This window comes from Opisthocomus hoazin, chromosome 21 (genome assembly GCF_030867145.1).
Source record: "Opisthocomus hoazin isolate bOpiHoa1 chromosome 21, bOpiHoa1.hap1, whole genome shotgun sequence".
NCBI lineage: Eukaryota > Metazoa > Chordata > Aves > Opisthocomiformes > Opisthocomidae > Opisthocomus > Opisthocomus hoazin.
The window spans coordinates 16,575,298-16,593,798 of NC_134434.1; the positions used below are offsets into that span (position 1 = coordinate 16,575,298).

General features: G+C 51.6%; 1 protein-coding gene across 1 annotated transcript in view; it reads right to left on the minus strand.

Annotated features, from left to right (window-relative positions):
• The window catches only part of UBE2O (ubiquitin conjugating enzyme E2 O), a 66,609-nt gene that overhangs the window by 12,208 nt on the left and 35,900 nt on the right, over nt 1-18,501 (minus strand). Inside the window, exons 3-12 of the mRNA XM_075440691.1 lie at nt 14,818-14,928; nt 13,822-13,919; nt 12,231-12,294; nt 9,587-9,730; nt 8,853-8,962; nt 7,911-8,061; nt 6,579-7,081; nt 3,612-3,766; nt 1,921-2,033; nt 713-838 (exon numbers count right to left, since the gene is read on the minus strand). Coding sequence (XP_075296806.1) covers nt 713-838; nt 1,921-2,033; nt 3,612-3,766; nt 6,579-7,081; nt 7,911-8,061; nt 8,853-8,962; nt 9,587-9,730; nt 12,231-12,294; nt 13,822-13,919; nt 14,818-14,928 — 1,575 coding nt within the window. The remainder of the gene's footprint in view (nt 1-712; nt 839-1,920; nt 2,034-3,611; nt 3,767-6,578; nt 7,082-7,910; nt 8,062-8,852; nt 8,963-9,586; nt 9,731-12,230; nt 12,295-13,821; nt 13,920-14,817; nt 14,929-18,501) is intronic.

An 18,501-nucleotide genomic window follows, 5' to 3' on the forward strand; every position in this document is an offset into this window, starting at 1 on the left:
GCTGAGCAGAGCAGCGCCTGGCACAGGGCGTGCGCAGCACGTAGCACCTTGCACTGCAAGAAAGTTATTTAGGTCAGCTGAGCAAGCTCAGATGTGTCTCATGCTGCTGAAACTACAATCCCAGTAAGAGCCTCACTCCACCTTTTAACCCTTCCTAGGGCAGCAGTCCCAAAAGCTGGAGGTCATCCCTGCACAGTACGGAAGCCTGTTTTCTAGCAAAGAGTGTATCCTCTACGAATTGCTCCCCTCTTTCTCCCCAGGAGATCAATCAGCTTAACAAAATTAACATGTACATAACTCAGATGAAGACCAGAACCCCAGTCTTCTGTAGCCAACTGAAACTGGTTTCATGACAAATCCACCTTCACTCTTGCTCAGGAGCCCACAGAATAAATATCCTCATATAAGAAGTTATTCTGAAAGCCTAAGCAAGAGTTCTGTTAAAAACCCTCAGGCGCACGTTCAGTTCTTGTCTCAAGTTTGTTCTCGCTCTCCTACAGACTCTGTCACTAAGGTCAAAGGATTGCAAGGTTACATCTCCACCAGACTTTGAGATCTGACGTGTTACGCCTGCTGGCAGGGGACACTGATACAAAGCTACAAGCTAGGCAGATCGGGATGCCCACGTGGGGCCTGAGGCCCTCCTATCGACTCCGGCGTCTCCACTAACACCTGATGACATTGTGGTCACCTAACTGTGCCCAGAACCCACCTCATCTTCCTTAGCTGTGGCTCCATCCGAGTTGCCAATGCGAATCACAATGTCAGTGGTGCGGAAGCGGAAGTCTGGATGATCAGCAATGTCATACACGCTCACATCCTCCTCCTCCCCGATCAGCTGCACCGGAGACAGAATGAGAACATCTCAGCCCCAGGACACCGCACTGACCCTCAGAGCAGCCTTCAACACTTGAAAGTACTTTGCATTATATTTTGTCAGTTTTCAGTTGCTCCAACAGCCTGCAAGGAGCTTCTAAGGTCCCTTCTCGTCACCTCATCCTGTAGCACCTCAGTCAAGGCACAACAATGAAAGGAAGCAGAAATTCTGTCTCTTCTGCTCACCCTCGCCTTTACTTCAGGTTTCATGTCACCATGGTCAGGAGACATGCAAGAACAACATTTTATTACCTTCTCAACACCCAGATTTCTCAAAGCAGTTCACTGGGGCCCAGAGGGTTAGAGTTTACTTTTGAAACGATCCAAGGCAACCGCAAGCGTCTGACAAAACACTTGTCAGTTAACAGGAAACATCTTTCCTCTGGGTTCTCCTGGAGGAAGAGAGCGAGGAGCCCACTAATAATGAGAGGAGTAAGGTGGAGCACAGCCCCAGGCCAGACTCACGTTCTGCTTCTGGATGTAAAGAGCCCTGCTCAGTTACGACAATGTGGTCTCCCACCCCATGGCAGAAAGCAGGACACCAGATTTGCGTGGTGCAAGTGCCCCTCTGTCCCCAGCTACACTGTAGTCTATCAAGACTCTGCAAAACAAAGCTTTCCTACAAGCCCCAAGAAAGAGCTACTGGACTGACTGTAGGCAACAGTGCCTGGCAGAGGCAAGCAATACACTGCTGCTCTTTCCATGAGCCAGCAAAGAACGGAAGGGAAAAAATCTTATGGTGAACTTCAGTCAACTGTGACAACTTCAGCAAAAATCTTCATCCATACCAGAGCCTGACATTGACTATAGGACGGAAACCCTCTGCTAAGTCTTCACTGCCTTGCAGGCATCTACAAATATGAAGCGACACCACCTCCAGCAAAGTCTCCCAGGCCCAAAATCACATTGCTGTTCCCATCCTCAAGGACAAACTCCGCTGCAGAGCTGACACTCAAGCTTATCTGTGTTTATCTGTGAAGCTTGTGCTATTTTGTGGCTGCTCTCTCCTAGCTGGTTCCAGTAGGCACTAGCTGCTCCACTTACCTCCACATCATCTCCGCTGCATTTCAGCTTGAACCACTTCACCACACAGGTACGGCCGATGTGGTCACCAGACTGCACCACTCCATACAGCCCGGGGTCCTGTGAGCTCTGAGCTTTTGGTCGCAATGGCAGGGAAGAGAACAGACAAGTTCAGTGGAGGAGCACAGACTTCGCACAGCACCTGAGGCTGTCAGCTCCCAGGCTCTCCTGGCTGAAACCTTCCAACTGTGAATGGCATGAGGAAAAACAGTTCTTCCTACACAGCCAAAATTGTACTCAGCTAACGAGCTGCATTTTAACAGAGCATGGAGTGATGATAAAGGGAGATTACAGAATCACAGAATGGTAGGGGTTGGAAGGGACCTCTGGGGGTTATCTAGTCCAACCCCCCTGCCGAAGCAGGGTAATTATGTTGCATTGGACTGCGTGAACACATTCACTTCGGGACCACTTTTGAGCTCTACCACCAAGAGAAAACATGCTGTCACCTTAGTACTCTGCCCTCCACGTGAGCTCCGCACCAAGACTGTCTGAGTTTCTGGACAGGCTGGCCAAGAGCTCCCCGAGAGCAGTCCCAGCTGCCAAGCTCTGCATCGAGAAATCTGCCACCCCAACAGCTTCACTCCTCTGGAAAAACGGACTGGACGAGCAAGGCGGAAGGCAGGCAGGATGCAGGCAGGAATACACGTGTGTGTGCGTGCATCGGCGAGCCAACAGCCTCACAGCTGGGCCTGGGTCACCTCTCCAGGCCTGGGCTGTTCTCCAGCACACTGGTATCCAGACATCCCAGATTTATCTGGCTGACAAGGATCCACCTCCTGGCATCCTTAGCAGGGGGATGCAAGGAACTGTGGGCATCTCAGACTGCTTGGAGAGTACGTCTGACTAACAGAGGAGTACAGATTCCCAGAGGCCAAGCTGAAATGGCAGCGCCGGAGCTGATGGGGAACTTTAGCTTCCAGTAACTACGTCTAACCCACAAGACCAGTCAGACTACTACTCCTCAGAAATGGCCACGCAAAACAGCGCCTTTTTTTGCTAAGCTAGCTTTCCCTCTTCCCAACTTGACAACACCTTGTGCTCCCCACTGCTGAGGGTCCACCCCTGCTAGAAAAAGGAGAGGAGCCGAGAGCCAGATGGTGTGCCATCAATATTTCATATCCAAAAGCTGTGAATCTCCTTGAACTTGTAACCGTGACCCTCACTAGTGTCGCCAGCTGGTTTGCTGAAGGGATGCGACCTCTGAATCCCAAAATCCTCCATGACAAAATGAAGGGTCATGACAGACAAACCAGACGGAGAAAGCAGCCTGACGTGAGCTGATCCTTCTCTCCCCATTCTGCGAGAGAGCTCAGAGCCATTCGTACTCTCAGGACAAGGTGGGCCACCTCTACTCTACAGAAACACTGAGAATCCTAGCTTTGCTCCTTGGCGTTTATTCCTTCCACATCTTGCCTGTTGTCATAGTTCATCTTGGGTATTTGAATATTGGTTCTCTGCTGACATTCATGTTCAGTCAGCTGAGCCACTGCCTGTCCCTTGTCAGGCCCTTGTGCCTACCTCAAGTGAGTAATTCTAACATCTACCGTAGAAAGGGCTACAGTGTGCATTAGGAGACCCAGACTGAAGAAAGCTTCGCAGTTAAGAGCATGTTTGTTCCCCGAGGAGCGCATTGTTTTGACACCCAATACCTCTTTTGTCCACCACAAAATCGCCAGGGCAGAACTCGTTGTTGTCCAGATGATGGACTGGAATCAGCTCGTTGGAGCGAATGTTTGTCTCCACGGTGCCATCCTGCCACATCACGTCAGCCGAAGTCATCGTGGTCACCACTTCTACAGCAACCCTAGGAACACAGTAAGGCAACAAGTTACCAGAGGGAACGTGCACCAGCACAACCAGAACATGATGCTGCCAGCGTCAGGAATCGAGGTGGACCCTGCTTTGGCAGGGAGCTGGACTAGATGACCCACAGAGGTCCCTTCCAACCCCCAACATTCTGTGATCCTGTGGACCTCAGCAGCACAAAGGCACACGTCTCAGCAGGCTGGGAAGCAAGGTGGGAAACCCCATCTGGTCCCAGCAGAAGCAGCTACGCAGCAGGCTTTGCTTTGACAGGTTCTCAGTCGCTGCAGATGTTACATCGCTGCACGTCTATACTGCAGGAGGGTTTACTTTCCAGGGAGTTGATGCTGAGCTCACTTTTATTCCTAGTGGAGCAAATTAACATCTACCAGCACCCACTTTCTACCCTGGCAGAGGCAGAACAGGAGCTTCAAATACTTTGAAAATTCAGATCTTCTCCACAGAAGCACCTTCTAGCCTGGCAGCTGAGCAGTCTTTGAAACTAGAAGAGCATGGGGCTGGAAAGACAAAGCAGCATCCATCCCAGCCCTTCCGGAAAGGAAAAATCAAACGAGGCAACACACTGAATGTGGTAAAGCAAAAGGATTTTGTTTAAAAGAGAAAAGCCTCCTTCCCAGCTGTTCAAACACATCCATGTGTGCCTCTACAGCTCAGAAATGAAACCCAAACAGGCAACAATGCACCACATGCTGGCACTCCGCTGCGCAGCCCGACAGAGTTGCTTGAAGCAGCAAGTCACTCAGGGGCAGGAGGAACAGAGCTGCAGCCTGGCCGGACAGACTCTTCCGACGAGCCCTCCACCGTTTTCATCTCTCCTACAGCACAGAACAAACTGAATCCCATGCAGATCTCAAATCTTGTCTTTATTTTGCTGGCCAAGCCTTCCAGACCTAACACGAGTGCTGCATTTATGTTGGTTTCAAGTCAAACCATAAGGAAGCTACAATAGGCAAATCTGTTTTCCCCCAGCCCTGTTTTTATGAATGTCAGATAAATAATATGAAGTTTCTAGCAGGGCCAGCACTCAACAGCAGAAATTATCAGAGAAGGAAATCTGCGACAGGCCAAGCGTGGGGGGTGACATGCCAAGAGATGGCTCCTTGAGGGACGTGGGGGCACGTGCAGCTGAGGACGGGAGAGTGGAAAGGCAGGCCACCCAAGGAGACGACACGGTCCGGCCTGCAGCACAGGTTATGCTGCTTCACAAAATCCCCACTTGGCATCAGTAAAAATCCCTGTGTGTCCTTACGGAACAACCACCCAGAGGTCTACGTGCTGCCCAGAGAGCTGCAGCAAGCCGCACGCCGAGTTCCCCCTTGCAGTCAGAGCTGCCCGTGAGCCGACATCAGATCTGGGGAGCAACTGCGCCCAGCCCAGCCGCCCCGCGCTTGTGGGCAGTGCTTGGCAGCACACCTACCGACAGTCTCCCAGCTTCGTCTGAACATCCCGGCGGCACAGACCCCTCGTACCGAGCTGCGACCAGCTCCCACACAGCCCCTTCGGAGTATCAGCTGGGGCTTCACGTTCTGCACTTAAAAACCTGCATTTCTTATTCTCTGGGACATGATCATCTCTGCGCTTCCTTGCGCGGAGCTGCCCCGATCCCACACAGGAACCTCTCCGTGTTGTCACAGGGATTTCTCCCCACTGCCTGGCCGGTGCAGAAAGCTGCCGGGTTTACTAGCTAAGCCCTCCTTAGCGAAGCCTTCAGTGAAGCAGAGGCACGCGCAGGGGCTGAGAAGTGAAAACTGAACCGAGAATCAGTTCCCAGCAACTCTTATCATGTGCTCCCGTTTTTTTTTCTTTCACTCTAGTACTGCTCTGCTGAGGTTTGTGACCTTCAAATCCTATTTCCCCAAAATCAACAAGGACTAAAGGTACAGCTCTCCTCGCATACAGCCAAAGCTAAATTACCCAAACAAAATGTGAATGAATTTCCTGGCACTCTCAAACGATGTGATCCCTTGAATTCTGGTAATGTCACTTTTCTTGGAGGGTTCTCGCGCACCTGCGCTGGCCAATTTGTGATGCAGGCTCTGTAGGGAACTAACCAGCCCAGGGCAGCCAGCAAGACGGGCCAGCCAGCTGTCAGATGTCTCTGCATCCCCTGAAAACAGTTTAAACTTTCTCAAGTTAGGACAAAGGCAAAAGCTGCTGAGATCCAGTTTTATTTGGAAGCGGAAGATGCATGCAGTTCTCCCTCCCCCAACCTACTGAAATCAATTCATCCAAGGCTCTCAAGGAGTGCGTTTTGTCCATTAAAAAAATTCCAACAGAAAGCAAAACCATCCTGCTGGCAGACGTCGCAGATTCCTCTGCAGCGCAGGGCAAGGATAACAGAGACCTCTGCAGCACGAACCCCTGCCAGCACAGCTCCCTACGAGGACGAGTCGCCCGCTCGCGCCAGCGTGGCCTCTCCGCGGCCGCTCGGCAGAAGCTGCCCAGCAGGTCACCGATGAGCGTCACGTGCAAGCTGTATGATCTTTATTCACCTGCCTCCTCCTCTGCACGCAGTCTAGTGCGGCACAGATATTCTGTCGGTGCCTCAAGGCACAGCATCAGTGTCACGTCACGTGGCCCCAGTTTCACCAGCAGCTGGGCTGAGACCGAGCTGGTTTCACACGGGCCACAGCACAGTCACCACAAGATAATCGCTGTTGGTTATTACCAAGCAGTGCCCTAACACGAGGCACATCACCATCCTCCACCCAAGCTGAGGAGGTGGTTTACATCCGAGAATTTTGGTAAGGGAGATTTTGGCAAGTATACCTGGGGTTGGAAATCCAACTCACCTGTCTCCTGGCTTAAATTCTCGTGAAACCTTGGTCTTCTTCTTCTTGTGCTTCCGCTTCAAGTTTTTGATGGAAAGAGGGATGCTCTTCTTGCGGCCAGTGCCGCTGCCACTCTGCGACGAGGCCGTGGAGCTGGCAGAAGAGGTGACAGAGCTAGTGTCATCTGTGTCATCAGCTGCCTCATCATCAGCATCTTGCTCCATGGACTGAAGGCGGTAGTCAGACGACCCTTCGTCTTTCAGCAGAAAGGGAGGCTGCTGCTGCCGCTCTGCTGCTCCCCCCTTCTCCTTCCCCGTTTCTTCCGGCTGCTCCTCCCTTCTCTCCCCAGGACTTGGTGCACTGCTGGACGAGTCATCCAGCTCACACTTTGATCCAGGCTTCAGCTCTTCCGATTTCTGGTCAGCAGCTGCAGCAGACTCTTTGTCAGGGGCTTCGCTGGTACCCTGAGACTCTGGGGAGCACGACATGATCTTCACTATCTGCTTCTTCAGCAGCCGCCTCACCTAGAGGAAGCAGACCTGGGTCAGACAACAGCCCTGTACGCTCAGCCCGCCGCCAGCCAGCCTGGGAACCGCTAGCGTCGTACACGGAGGGAAGCAGCACCCCCGGGCCTCGGCGCAGCCCACCTGCCCCAGAGGACTCCGCAGACCCGCATCTCACCACTGCTCTGCTCCGGAGCAAACGCCAGCCAGCTCCTGAGCAGCGCTGGACTACTCCAAGGAAAGCCAGCTTTGCTCTTTAAGGCTATTTTAAGCGTGTTCTGAACCTTTTGCTACGGGAAGTCACAAGAGGCTGTGCGCGCTGAGCTATGTAACAGACACTGCTCTGCAGGGAGGGCCCCATCCTCACGGGGGACATCCCGTTCTTCTAGGAACACCGCTGCTCTACAGCCAGCGCGTGGAAGCCATAGCATGACTCATCCGGCCTGGGAAGCAAGGACTTCTTCCTTGTCTGACTGCAGCAAGGGTTTAACTGAACAGTTCAGCTCCCTAAGGACCTGAGGTTGTGCTAATGAGAACGACGTGTGTCTGACAGCCCTGGCTGTCACGGCACACCAGCTCCAGCACAGCCTGACCCCTGCAAGGTGACACCTCTGTGTTCAATGTCCTGTCCATGTTCCCTTGTGGCATTAGCTGCATGCTTCACCCAGCGCAGCCAGGCTGCTGTACAAGGTGACTTCGCTGCTGGCAACAACAAGCCATTACTCTTCACAACCACTGCCTCAGGAATCACATTTCAGACCACATGACTACCAGGAAGATTCCTGCCTTAAAAGCCACAGCGACCAGAAATGCTTAGAGAAGTCAGTCCCTCCCTCAACCCCCAGCTCACCTTTTTGGCAACCGATCCTTCACCGAGGACACAGTTCCTCTCAGGGCATTCACAGGTGATTTTCGCAGGTTCCACCTTGTCCGGGAACACATAGAGGCACCTCTCCCCAAGCTGCCTTTGGGCATGGTCAAAGCACCCCAGACGCTTTACTCTGGTAGGACGGGAGGACAGCCATGAGCAAAGGGCAAAAGCAGGAACAGAGCCCAGCAGCGACGGGCGCCTTCACAAGGCCGGCACCACCTGACGCCAGCAGCACTTCTGGGGTGGCAGAAGCCAACACCACACCAAATCCTTTCCAGGCACACAATTCTACAGGAGGAGTGGGAAACCTCACCAGGGACTGGGCAGGATAAAAGAGTTTGGGTAGGACATTGGTCACTCCTCCCCCTCCCAGAGACAGCTGCCAAAAGACATCTGAAGCTGGCCCTGGTTCTTTGCTGTCATCCCAGAGCTCCTCTCCAGCTCCCTTAGGAGCTCCTGGCAGGAACTACGCTGCATTGTGCTATTGCTCATTGACTTCTCTCCCTGAACTTTGCCCAGGCCATGCAGCAGGCACCAGCCGCTCCCTCCGCACCCGCCCAGGCCCAGAGCAGGATGTCTCAGCTGCCCACCACACACGCAGCCTGCTCCAAACGCGAGTGGAAGGACACGGGCAGAGTGAGCTGCTGCCAGACACTGCTCTCCTCCATGCACTTGTCAGCTGGAGCATACCTGGAGAGGACTGGCAGGATGCTAGCCCCTGTACTGGTAACTCAAGTGTCTGCTGAACTAATTTGGAAGCTACTCTCCCACATTTTTGAAGTTCTATAATATACAGGCATACAAAGTGAAAAACCCACTGGAAACAGCAGCATTGTGCCTCACCAGTCGGTAGGCATGGCACCCACTGTCTGTGGGGGCCCTGGGTGCTGGGAGTGACGAGGGGCTTTCAACTAATCTCACCTGGACAGCTTCTCCTGGCTGATTATGGAGGGAGGAGGGCTCACACTGTCAGTACCTCCAGGACAGAAGCTTTTAGTGATCCAAGTAACCTTTAGTTCTACCACTTGCACCTGCAATGTAAACAGAGAAAGCAATTTAATTTTTCAGAGGCTCTCCTAGACCAGTGTCTAGGATCTGAACATTTACACACAGGGAAGTGGCAGTCCTGCTTTTATCATTTAAGAGGTCAAGCGCAGTTTCACCACATCCAGGACCCAGTGCTCCCACAGCATGGCTCTTGGCAACACCAAGAGCTTCTACAGTTTTTAACTTAAAGAACAATGGTATCTGGCTTGGTAAGGAAGCTACAGTACATACGAATCAGCAGAGACATGCTAACGGACTGCGAGCTGCTCCCTCTTCCAACAAAGGATCAGCAACGTTTCTCCCTTTCTGGATACCACGCAGCATTAAGTTTCAGTAGAAGAGGTGCTTCTGCTGCCCTAGTGATCAGCAGTACTGGCCTCTACGTGTATTGGCACCCGGTCACCTTACAGGGTGCTGGCAGGGACCCTTGGGAGGAAAAGCTAAACCGCACTCCAAAGTCCTGTCAGTCCACAGTGAGAAACTTGTCACCTCAGAAGCACAGGGCCACAGTGCATCTGCTCTTGGGAGGTCACCACGGCAAGCTGACTGCTCCGAGAGCCCAGCCAGGGACAGCGCTGTGCAGAAGGTGTCAGCCGGTCAGCCCTTACCTCTTCCACCACCACTCTGAACTTGCTCTTTGTGCTCAGAACAGGCTTCACACCCGAGAGCCACTGCACGCTGGAGAAAACTTTCGAAGGCCCGATGAGGACTTGCCCAGGATAAAAGCCGTACGAATCATCAAAGAAGAGACCCTGTGGGGAAAACGGAAGGGAAAAAACCAGCATAAAAGACTCTCACTCTTAAATCTTCAGATTTCAGCATTTCTCTTCTCATTCGTGATCTTACTTAACCATAAAGGAAAAGTCTGCAAGTTGCCCATCTCCTAAAGCTCACTCCTCTCCTAAGTCAGCCCAACAGTTCCTACAGCAAGCTGCTCCGCCACACATCCACACCAGCCTGCGACTCCGAGGGGGGGAAGCGAAGGCACTTGGAGGAAACAAGAGACATGGAGTTCTGCACAAGTGTTCTCAGTTACAAGGGAGCCAAGGTAGGCTGAGTCCTGGGCAAGTTCAACACGGGCAAGGGCAGGGTCCTGCACCTGGGGAGGAACAACCCCAGGCACCAGTACAGGCTGGGGTGGACCTGCTGCAGAGCAGCTTTGCGGAGAGGGACTGGGAGTGCTGGGGGACGACAGGGTGACCATGAGCCAGCAGCGTGCCCTGGGTGCCAAGAAGGCCAACGGGATCCTGGGGTGCATGAGGAGGAGTGTGGGCAGCAGGGCGAGGGAGGTTCTCCTGCCCCTCTGCTCTGCCCTGGGAAGGCCCCATCTGCAGTGCTGGGTCCAGTGCTGGGCTCCCCACTTCAAGAAAGATGAGGAGCTACTGGAGAGAGTCCAGCGGAGGGCTGCGAGGATGAGGAGGGGACTGGAACATCTCTGCTACGAGGAGAGGCTGAGGGAGCTGGGCTTGTTCAGCCTGGAGAAGAGAAGGCTGAGAGGGGACCTTATAAATGCCTCTAATTATCTGCAGGGTGGGGGTCAGGAGGACGGGGCCAGACTCTTTCCAGTGGTGCCCAGCGCCAGGACAAGGGGCAACGGGCACAAACTGAAGCAGAGGAAGCTCCAGCTGAACCCGAGGAAGAACTTCTTCCCTCTGAGGGTGCCGGAGCCCTGGCCCAGGCTGCCCAGGGAGGCTGTGGAGTCTCCTTCTCTGGAGATATTCCAGCCCCGCCTGGCCGCGGTGCTGTGCAGCCTGCTCTGGGTGACCCTGCTTGGGCAGGGGGTTGGGCTGGGTGACCCACAGAGGGCCCTCCCAACCTCTGCCATTCTGTGATTCTCTTTTCCATGCCCTAATTCAAGCACCTACAGCTTCCAAAGCCAGAGGATGCTTGCCTTCACTCCTCTACTAGTCAAATTAAGTTTGTCATTATTACTCATGTCTTAATTGGATTAGTTAACATGACAGTTATTTGAAAACAAAACAGGATAGCAAACACAACAATTTCTGTCCCAGAGTTCTTTCCTACTCCTATTTCGAGCAGCTTGATGAGTCAAAGCTTCAGAATGTGGGGGCGGACAGAGAAGTTTAGGGTAGCTAAAATGCTAAGCACAAAACTGTATTGAGTCTTGTAATTCGTCAGAAAGGATAAGAGCAGTGTGACAAGATCTAAGCCAGGTAAATATCTAACATGCAGCAATTCTGAGTAACACTGGAGACAGCTCCCGTTTCAGACCAAACCGCAAGCCTCCAGAGGATTAGGTACACTTTAAAGGCAGTCAGACTCAAAACAAGGTATCTCAAAACTGGGTATCCAGAAGCTGGATGCTGCTACAGCATCCATTTAACAAGTGGAAAACCTGCTGCACAACCCAAAGTAGCAGAGACTAAGATACTGGAGGATATGCAGCAACAGACCACACCTTTTCTGTACAGAAGAAAAACAACACAGCAGCACATCCTATTAAACTGATATTCCATTTACTCTTCAAGAAACAGGCATCAAATTTTAACAGAAGTGCAGTTTTAGATCAAAGGGAGCTTGCTTTGAAGGCTGGGAAGCATAAGGGCTGACTGCATTGCTAGTTCCTAAGAATTATACGCCATTCTCCATCAACTCCCAGTCCTGCTGCCAGGAGGGCAGCCAGGCCCTGCTGATGCTGTTTGGAAGAACAAGCAAGCTGTCATCAGCCTCTAATAGAGAACCTCAGTGTTCTACCCAAAAGCTAGCAGAACCTTCCCCACCACGTGATCTGGAAAATGCCAGTATGGCGTGGCAGGCCTCCATTCAGAGAACGGGATGGATCACAATAGCAAGAGAGACAGTGTTTTACAGGATCTGGAAACGTGCTTCTAGCAAACACCTTTTAAACAACATGTCCTTTTCCAGAAGGGGAACGACTCTGAAAGCATTCAGTGGAGTAAGAGCCTTTTCGAGCATGTACAGACACAATGAGCAGAGAACCACCTTGACACCAGCCACCCGACTGCGTGTTGTGCAAGCTGTGTGCAGCGAAACCAGCTGGCTATACTAATTGTAGCAGCTCCTCAGAACCTGTTCAGTACTAACACTACCTTTAAGCTACATCCTGTCACACTTACTAACAGATCTAGTGAAGTGTTTTTCAGCTGTGATGCATCGTTCAGTTTTTAGGATTAAGAAGTGCCTATGGTTTTGCCTTCCCCCTCCCTCCAGCACAAGAAGCTTGTAAGATGAAGTTGATCAAAACGGCTCTCAGGAGAGCCAGAAGCTCACCGAGTCACTGACATGAGGGCAAACGTCATACAGCTTGGATCCATCCTCTGTGCTCATAGAGCATCTGGAAAACAGACAAGAGAGAGGGTCGCGGTCCCAGAGCCACCCGTTTCCCCAGCAAACAGCAGCAGAGCAATCGACGCTGCCTGAGCAGGTCCGTCTGCATGCCCAGCGCTGCATCGCCGAACCTTCGTCGTCCACAGCAAAGCTGGTTGTAGATGAGCTATAAAAGCATTGCCTGGTATTTAAAGGCTCCCTTCAGCATGCGAAAAAAAAAATAATAAAAAAAATGAAGTAATATGCAGGGTGCTGGACAAGATTTGTCTGCTGCTAAGTCCCATTTGTTATTCACATAGACACTGGAACCTAAAGGCAATCTGGGTATAACTCGCTTCAGTAGTAGCTTCATTTTCCGACTGAGTTCTGGTGAGATCTCAAATGATTAATTAGGAAGAGATTTTGAAAACAGTTACCTCATTTTACATAGCTGTGCATGAGCTGGTAACAGAAACCAAGGTTTTAAATTGCACCAGTAACTGCAGGCGATACAGACAGAGAAGCGCAGCTATTTTTCACTCCCAGTTTAACATATGTGTAAGAGCCTTTCAGTCTGGGTTAACCAAACGCTAAAACCACCAGAGTCACAGACGCATCCACCAGTCATCCGTCACAGCTCTCGCGTTACTCACTGCTCAGACTCAGAGCTGGCTGCAGGGCTGTGGGTTTGTCATCTTTTTTTCCCCCCTGAACATCAGTGTCACCACTCAATTTACAAGACAGATGGGTTATCCCCCAGCTGCCAGGCCCGTAAGAGTCTTGGCCCTCCACTGGTTCCTTCGTTCCTTGTCAATGAGAAAGTTTGTTGGACAAGACAGGCCACAGCAGCAGAGTGAACATAATGAGTTCCGACGGTTTTAGTTCTCAAGTAACCATCCGACACGCAAAAGGAATAGAATTCAGATCCTTCTGCTTGCTTTGCAGAACTACAGAATAAGTTAACCAGATATTTCTTTCAATATTTCTGGTTAAATCTCTCTAGAGATACGACTTTGGATTACATCTCTGTTGAAAAACCATTCCTAATGCAGCTGCAAATAACAGTGAAAATAAAGCAATGCTGTTCAGTCTCGAGCTGCTTTTTTGTCTTTGTTGAAAACCACCAGCCCGCAGGTTTCTACACTTTCACAGACAGATATACTTTTTTTTTTTTTTAAGGTAAGAATCCTCCCTCCCTGCCTCTCAGTGAAGGTATGCACTCCTGCTGAGAAAGAGTCTAGCATATGCAATCCATCTTAAACAGCCACTTTTCCCGGGGAGAAGTGCAGCTTAAAACAGCACCATGCTTTAGCTCTGGAAGACCGAGACCTGCTAGGGTTGAAAAAAAAATTGTCACCTCTCAAACAACAGTTTTTCCAGAGGGTGACTAATGAATCTTGCTGTTTTCAGAGAAAGATGTATTCTTACTTTACATCTGAAGGTAACACAACGACTTATCAGTATGCGAATGAGCAGCTCAGCCTGTTTCTAGCTCTCCCGAAACAGACCTGGATCATGGAATCCAAGGGGGACAGTCGTCAACAGAGACACGTACCTGGCTCCATTGGAAAGCTTGAGGATGACTTGGTTCTTCAAATCATAGACCTTGCCCAGCCAGCAGTCATAGGCTATGTAGTCACCATACATGAACGGCTATGAAGAAAACAGGGAACAAGCCCTATAAACATCAACCCTTGTACTTCAAGCCATCAAATCAGTCCTCAGACTACGCAGACTAGATGGCAATCTCAAAGGGATTCATGACAGCAACGGCAGATCTCGCTGCAAACGTGTAGAAGTGTACACTGAAGAGTTTGCTTGACCGTCCGCACACAGCCTGGATTCTCCAGTGAAACAGCTCCAGCTTTCTGGGATTTTTTTCCTCGGATCTTAAACTTGCTAAGTTGCACTCGCCTTCAGCCATATTAACAAGTAATTTTTATTACTTAGCCTAACATTTCATCCCAAGCAGGGAAGCCTGTATCCCACTGCCTTTCCACAAGCCGTTTCTTGAGGAGGATTGTGACACTCCTGCTCTTCACTCCCAAATTATCTTTTTCTCAGAGGAAAAAGTATAACAAAATCCTATCCCACCTGGTCTCTGAAAATCACCCACCCACTCCAGAGGGAGAATCAGGTGTGTTTCAGACTGTTCCAGCTCAATAGAAAGACACTTGACTCCTCTCAGCATTTTTACAGCCTGTTTAAACACCACCAGTACTGCAGCTCAGAAGCTGTGTGCCACTGCCATGGGGCTGCACACCAGCCCACCTCAGTGCAGAAGTTCTCACACAATTTAACATCAACCCAGCCCTCCAAGCCAATTTGGTCTCAGCAATGTGATCAGAAACATGAACAGATGGAGATGAGGCAATGCTGCATCATCTTTTTTTCAGGGAGGATGCTTTCAGCAAGTTTAAAATAAAACCAAACCACAGATGCATCCCGCACAATATGGATGCCTCCCTTGCATGTGTTAACTTGGAACACAGCAGCATCCCTCCAAGCCCCTAAGCCTGGGCTCCCGCATGCCTTTTGGCTGTGTTCTCACCCAGATATGTTGCAGGTCTTTGCTGTTGACAGGGTAGAGGATGCAGTTGGTTCCTACCAGCTTCACAGCGCACTCTATGTTGACATCAATTACAGTCCCACACTGGCTGTCCTGAAAACACAAAAGAGAAAAAGGGTTGATCCCCTAGGAAAGGTCCTGCACACACACATACACGGTCTGTGGACAGATGGGAAGTGCAGAGACAAGTCTCAAGAGTAAAACCCCCTCTTACCCTTCAGGACCTTGTTCTGAAGGGGCATTTCACATGACTCTAAGACAACCTGTATGGTTTTCCCAGTTAAAATTTGCAATGACTGCTAATGCAGCAGCCCAGAGACACCTGCATCTGGTCAAATACGACCACACTATGGCAGCTGATTAACATTCACTTGCTTTAAAGTCTGCCTGGCTCCTTGGTCTATCCCACTGAGATCTCTGCAACTCCATAGGTCTGTCCTGCAGGTATCGCCCTCAGCCAGCAAAGGCAGAGGTAAATCATCAACCCCAGAACACAACAGAAAACCTTTAAAGCCATCTGTGGCTTCTCATGTAAAGCTTGATTTTGCAGGACATTATAAAATCATTACCACTCACTGCCATACTAAAAAATCTGGCACCTTTCATCAGATTTCAAGGTTTCAAGCCAGATAATTTACAGTTGGTCCAATTATGAGATGGTTGTCATTATCTCCCTCACTTTTTAGCAAAGTTTTAATCTTTTTTGCCCCCAAGAAAATAATGCATGCTGTCAAGAGCCTTCTGGGGATAGTTTGGCAGGGAGCACACAACATGCACGTTGCTCTCACATATGGCGGAGGCCTGCAAGGAAGGGCTGCTAACCCAAACACTGTCAAATGCGGCAGCTGCCCTGGCCTCCTGACAGCTGGGACAATCAATACTCTGATTTATTAAAGACCACAAGTCCATTATGAAAGCTGACTGAAGGCCAGCACGACAAATGTCCTGGTATCAGCAGCTTCTGAAGCTGTCCTCACCTCCAACGTCAAGGTCTCTGTTCCAGCAGGACTCGGGCGGGTTACACCCCGTGAGAGTGGGTTGGTTTGCTCAGGCCACTTACAAACACGCTGCTCTTTCAACCATGTTAAATATTTATTCAAGGCTTTCACTCAGAGCCCTGGGCAGCCCTTTTGGGAGCTCAGCAGTTTGCCTGTGCTCAACTCATCCCATCCCATCTCGAGGACGGGTAGTTAGAGCCCAGATGCCCTGCAGACACCCGGGCTCCGGGTAAGTCCTGGACAGGCTGCTCAGCCCGCCTGGCTGGCTCGCGTTCCGCCTGCCCGCAGCAAATCCTCTTCCTCGCCTCACACAAACCCTGCGCTCCGCAGCCCCGGCTCCAAGCAATGGGCGACGAGGAGAGCGGGTCCTGCCCCGGCACGGCTGGGCATAGCTGTGCCAGCCTGGCCAGGAGGGCTTGCTCCCTCCACACAAGCGCTCCCGTTTCTTTCCACGGCAGCCGGGAAGCACAGGGAGCCTTTCCCAGCGACAGCTCCGTCACGACAGACGGCAGCTGAGCCTCGCGCAGCTTGCAGCCTCCAGGGAAGACGCCAGCGCCGCACCACAGCTCTGCTCCGGAAGGGTCTGCCAGAACCGCACCGCATTCCCAGCAGCGGCTGCGTCCCGATCCGAGCTGCAGGGCCACCAAAGCCTGCTCGGAAGCGGCACCCGCTCAGCTGAAACCCACAGCTTCTGAAGGCCAGAGCGCAACCACCTACCCTGCTTTTCCTCCAGATTAAGCTAAGTTAAGAACGCCCAGTCCACCCTCTGCCCGTGCTTTGCAGTTCAGGCCCTGTGTTTCAGACTGCTCAGTCGTCAGAACCAACAAACCCTCAAGAAACAAATCCCTCGCCCTGCACTGAGCGCTCCAGAATTAATTTTTCCTTTATCAGCAGCCAACACGACAGCAGCTCTGAGACATTATACAACCCGACACCTGCGGTTTCTGTGCATCATGCTGTCTCTGGGCCTAAACACCCTCTTTCACTGATGGGGAAAGAATAACAAGTAATAAAACCAGGACTGGGACGACTGACACACCCCGATGCCCTCTGCCCATGCTCCAAGGGACAGCTTCCCCACGGAGAAGGCGCCTGCGCTGACCCACGAGCCCGCCTCACGTCCAGCGCAGCGGGGTGCTGTCAGTCACGGCTACGAGTGCGGGGTTTCGCTCAGTTTGCTTCTCCTTCCAACTGCAAAATCCTCAGGCAAGCAGCGAGCCCCGCCTGTGGCGAAGCAAGCGGAGATCAGTGCTGGGAGCAGCCTCAGAAGCTGCAGGGCTTTGAGTCACAGCTCTTCTCCCTCACCTGCCACTGAACCGTTGGTGAGGGTGCGCTCACTGCTTCGCTGTCACACAGAGCAGCAGCCCTTGCCAGGGGAGGCAGGTTTGCAGGCTGCGGGGTTCTGCTGAATCACGCTGAGATCACAGCAGCGCAGTCCCAGAGGCAGAAGCCACCAGCTTGCCTCCTGCCTTCCAGGGCAGGTCCACAGCCAGCACACAGCTCCCCAGCAGCCTGCTCAAACACAACCGTCCCCTCCTCTTCACTAGACTCTCCCATTAAAGGGGGGGCCCAATGAAGCGAGCTGACATTTCACAGTTCTGTTACAAAACTCAATTTCCACCAACCCCAACAGCAGAACTGGACAGGGGAAGCGACTGATCCTCAGGACAAGAGTTGATGAGCTCAGGCCCCACTCACGTCAGAATTAAGCCCACTCTGTCCTCCCGCTTCTGCTGGTACCCTGACGGCGTGCACACACCGGAGACACTGAGCACTTAAGCAGTGGATGGATGGAGAAGCAACTCTTCCTTCTCCACCAGAGACAAGGCTTTAATGCAGACCAGCACACTCCTGTCGGAGAGAAAAGCAGCTTGGCGAGCGCAGGCTGCAGTCCCATGTCTTCCACCCTGTCCCTCAACATTCTCTCTCCTAATAAGGGGATCTTTGTGCCACCCTCTCATTCCTTTATTTAGAAGGGACAATATAGCCCAGCACGCCCTGAAGCAACAAAACCCAGGTGTCTGAGGCCACAGACTTCCTTCTCAGCTTCCCCCAAAGCAGCGCATCACCTGCAAAACTGAACTCTGCCACCGTTACCACTTCTCACCCCACTGGATTAGACTTTCAGGCCCAGTTGCATCCAGAGAAAACCACCCCGTTTCATGCACTACCCCCTGAAGCAGTCTTTCACCACACGGATTTGCATCAGCTCTCTTCTCTTGAGGAACAGAGGATTTCAGGTCCTTCCTGCCCAAGGTTAAAAACCAGCCCTCAGAGAGCGTGGTGGATGCAGAGGGAGTCCCACACTGCGCATCTGCCAGGCCAGCTGGTGTGGGCCAACCATCCCACGCCCTGAACCTGGCAGGCTGACACCTGCAGCCTTTCTATTTTAAACACTCTAGTAATTTTTGGAATTTATCTGATTAACAAGTGAAGGTTTTCTTTGGGATAGAATGGGTTGTTTCATTTACCACTGACATTTAAAACACACTTGAGGGTAAGGTGAAGTGTAAGTCATCTTCAGATTTGCTAAGCTTTTGAATACAGAGACAAACTTGAGTTACACCTTCACGATTCCACCGGTTTAAAAAAATGACATTACAGGCTGCTAGTACAAACGGCCAAGCAAAAGCCAGGCCTAAACACGCAGACAGACAACCACGCAGCG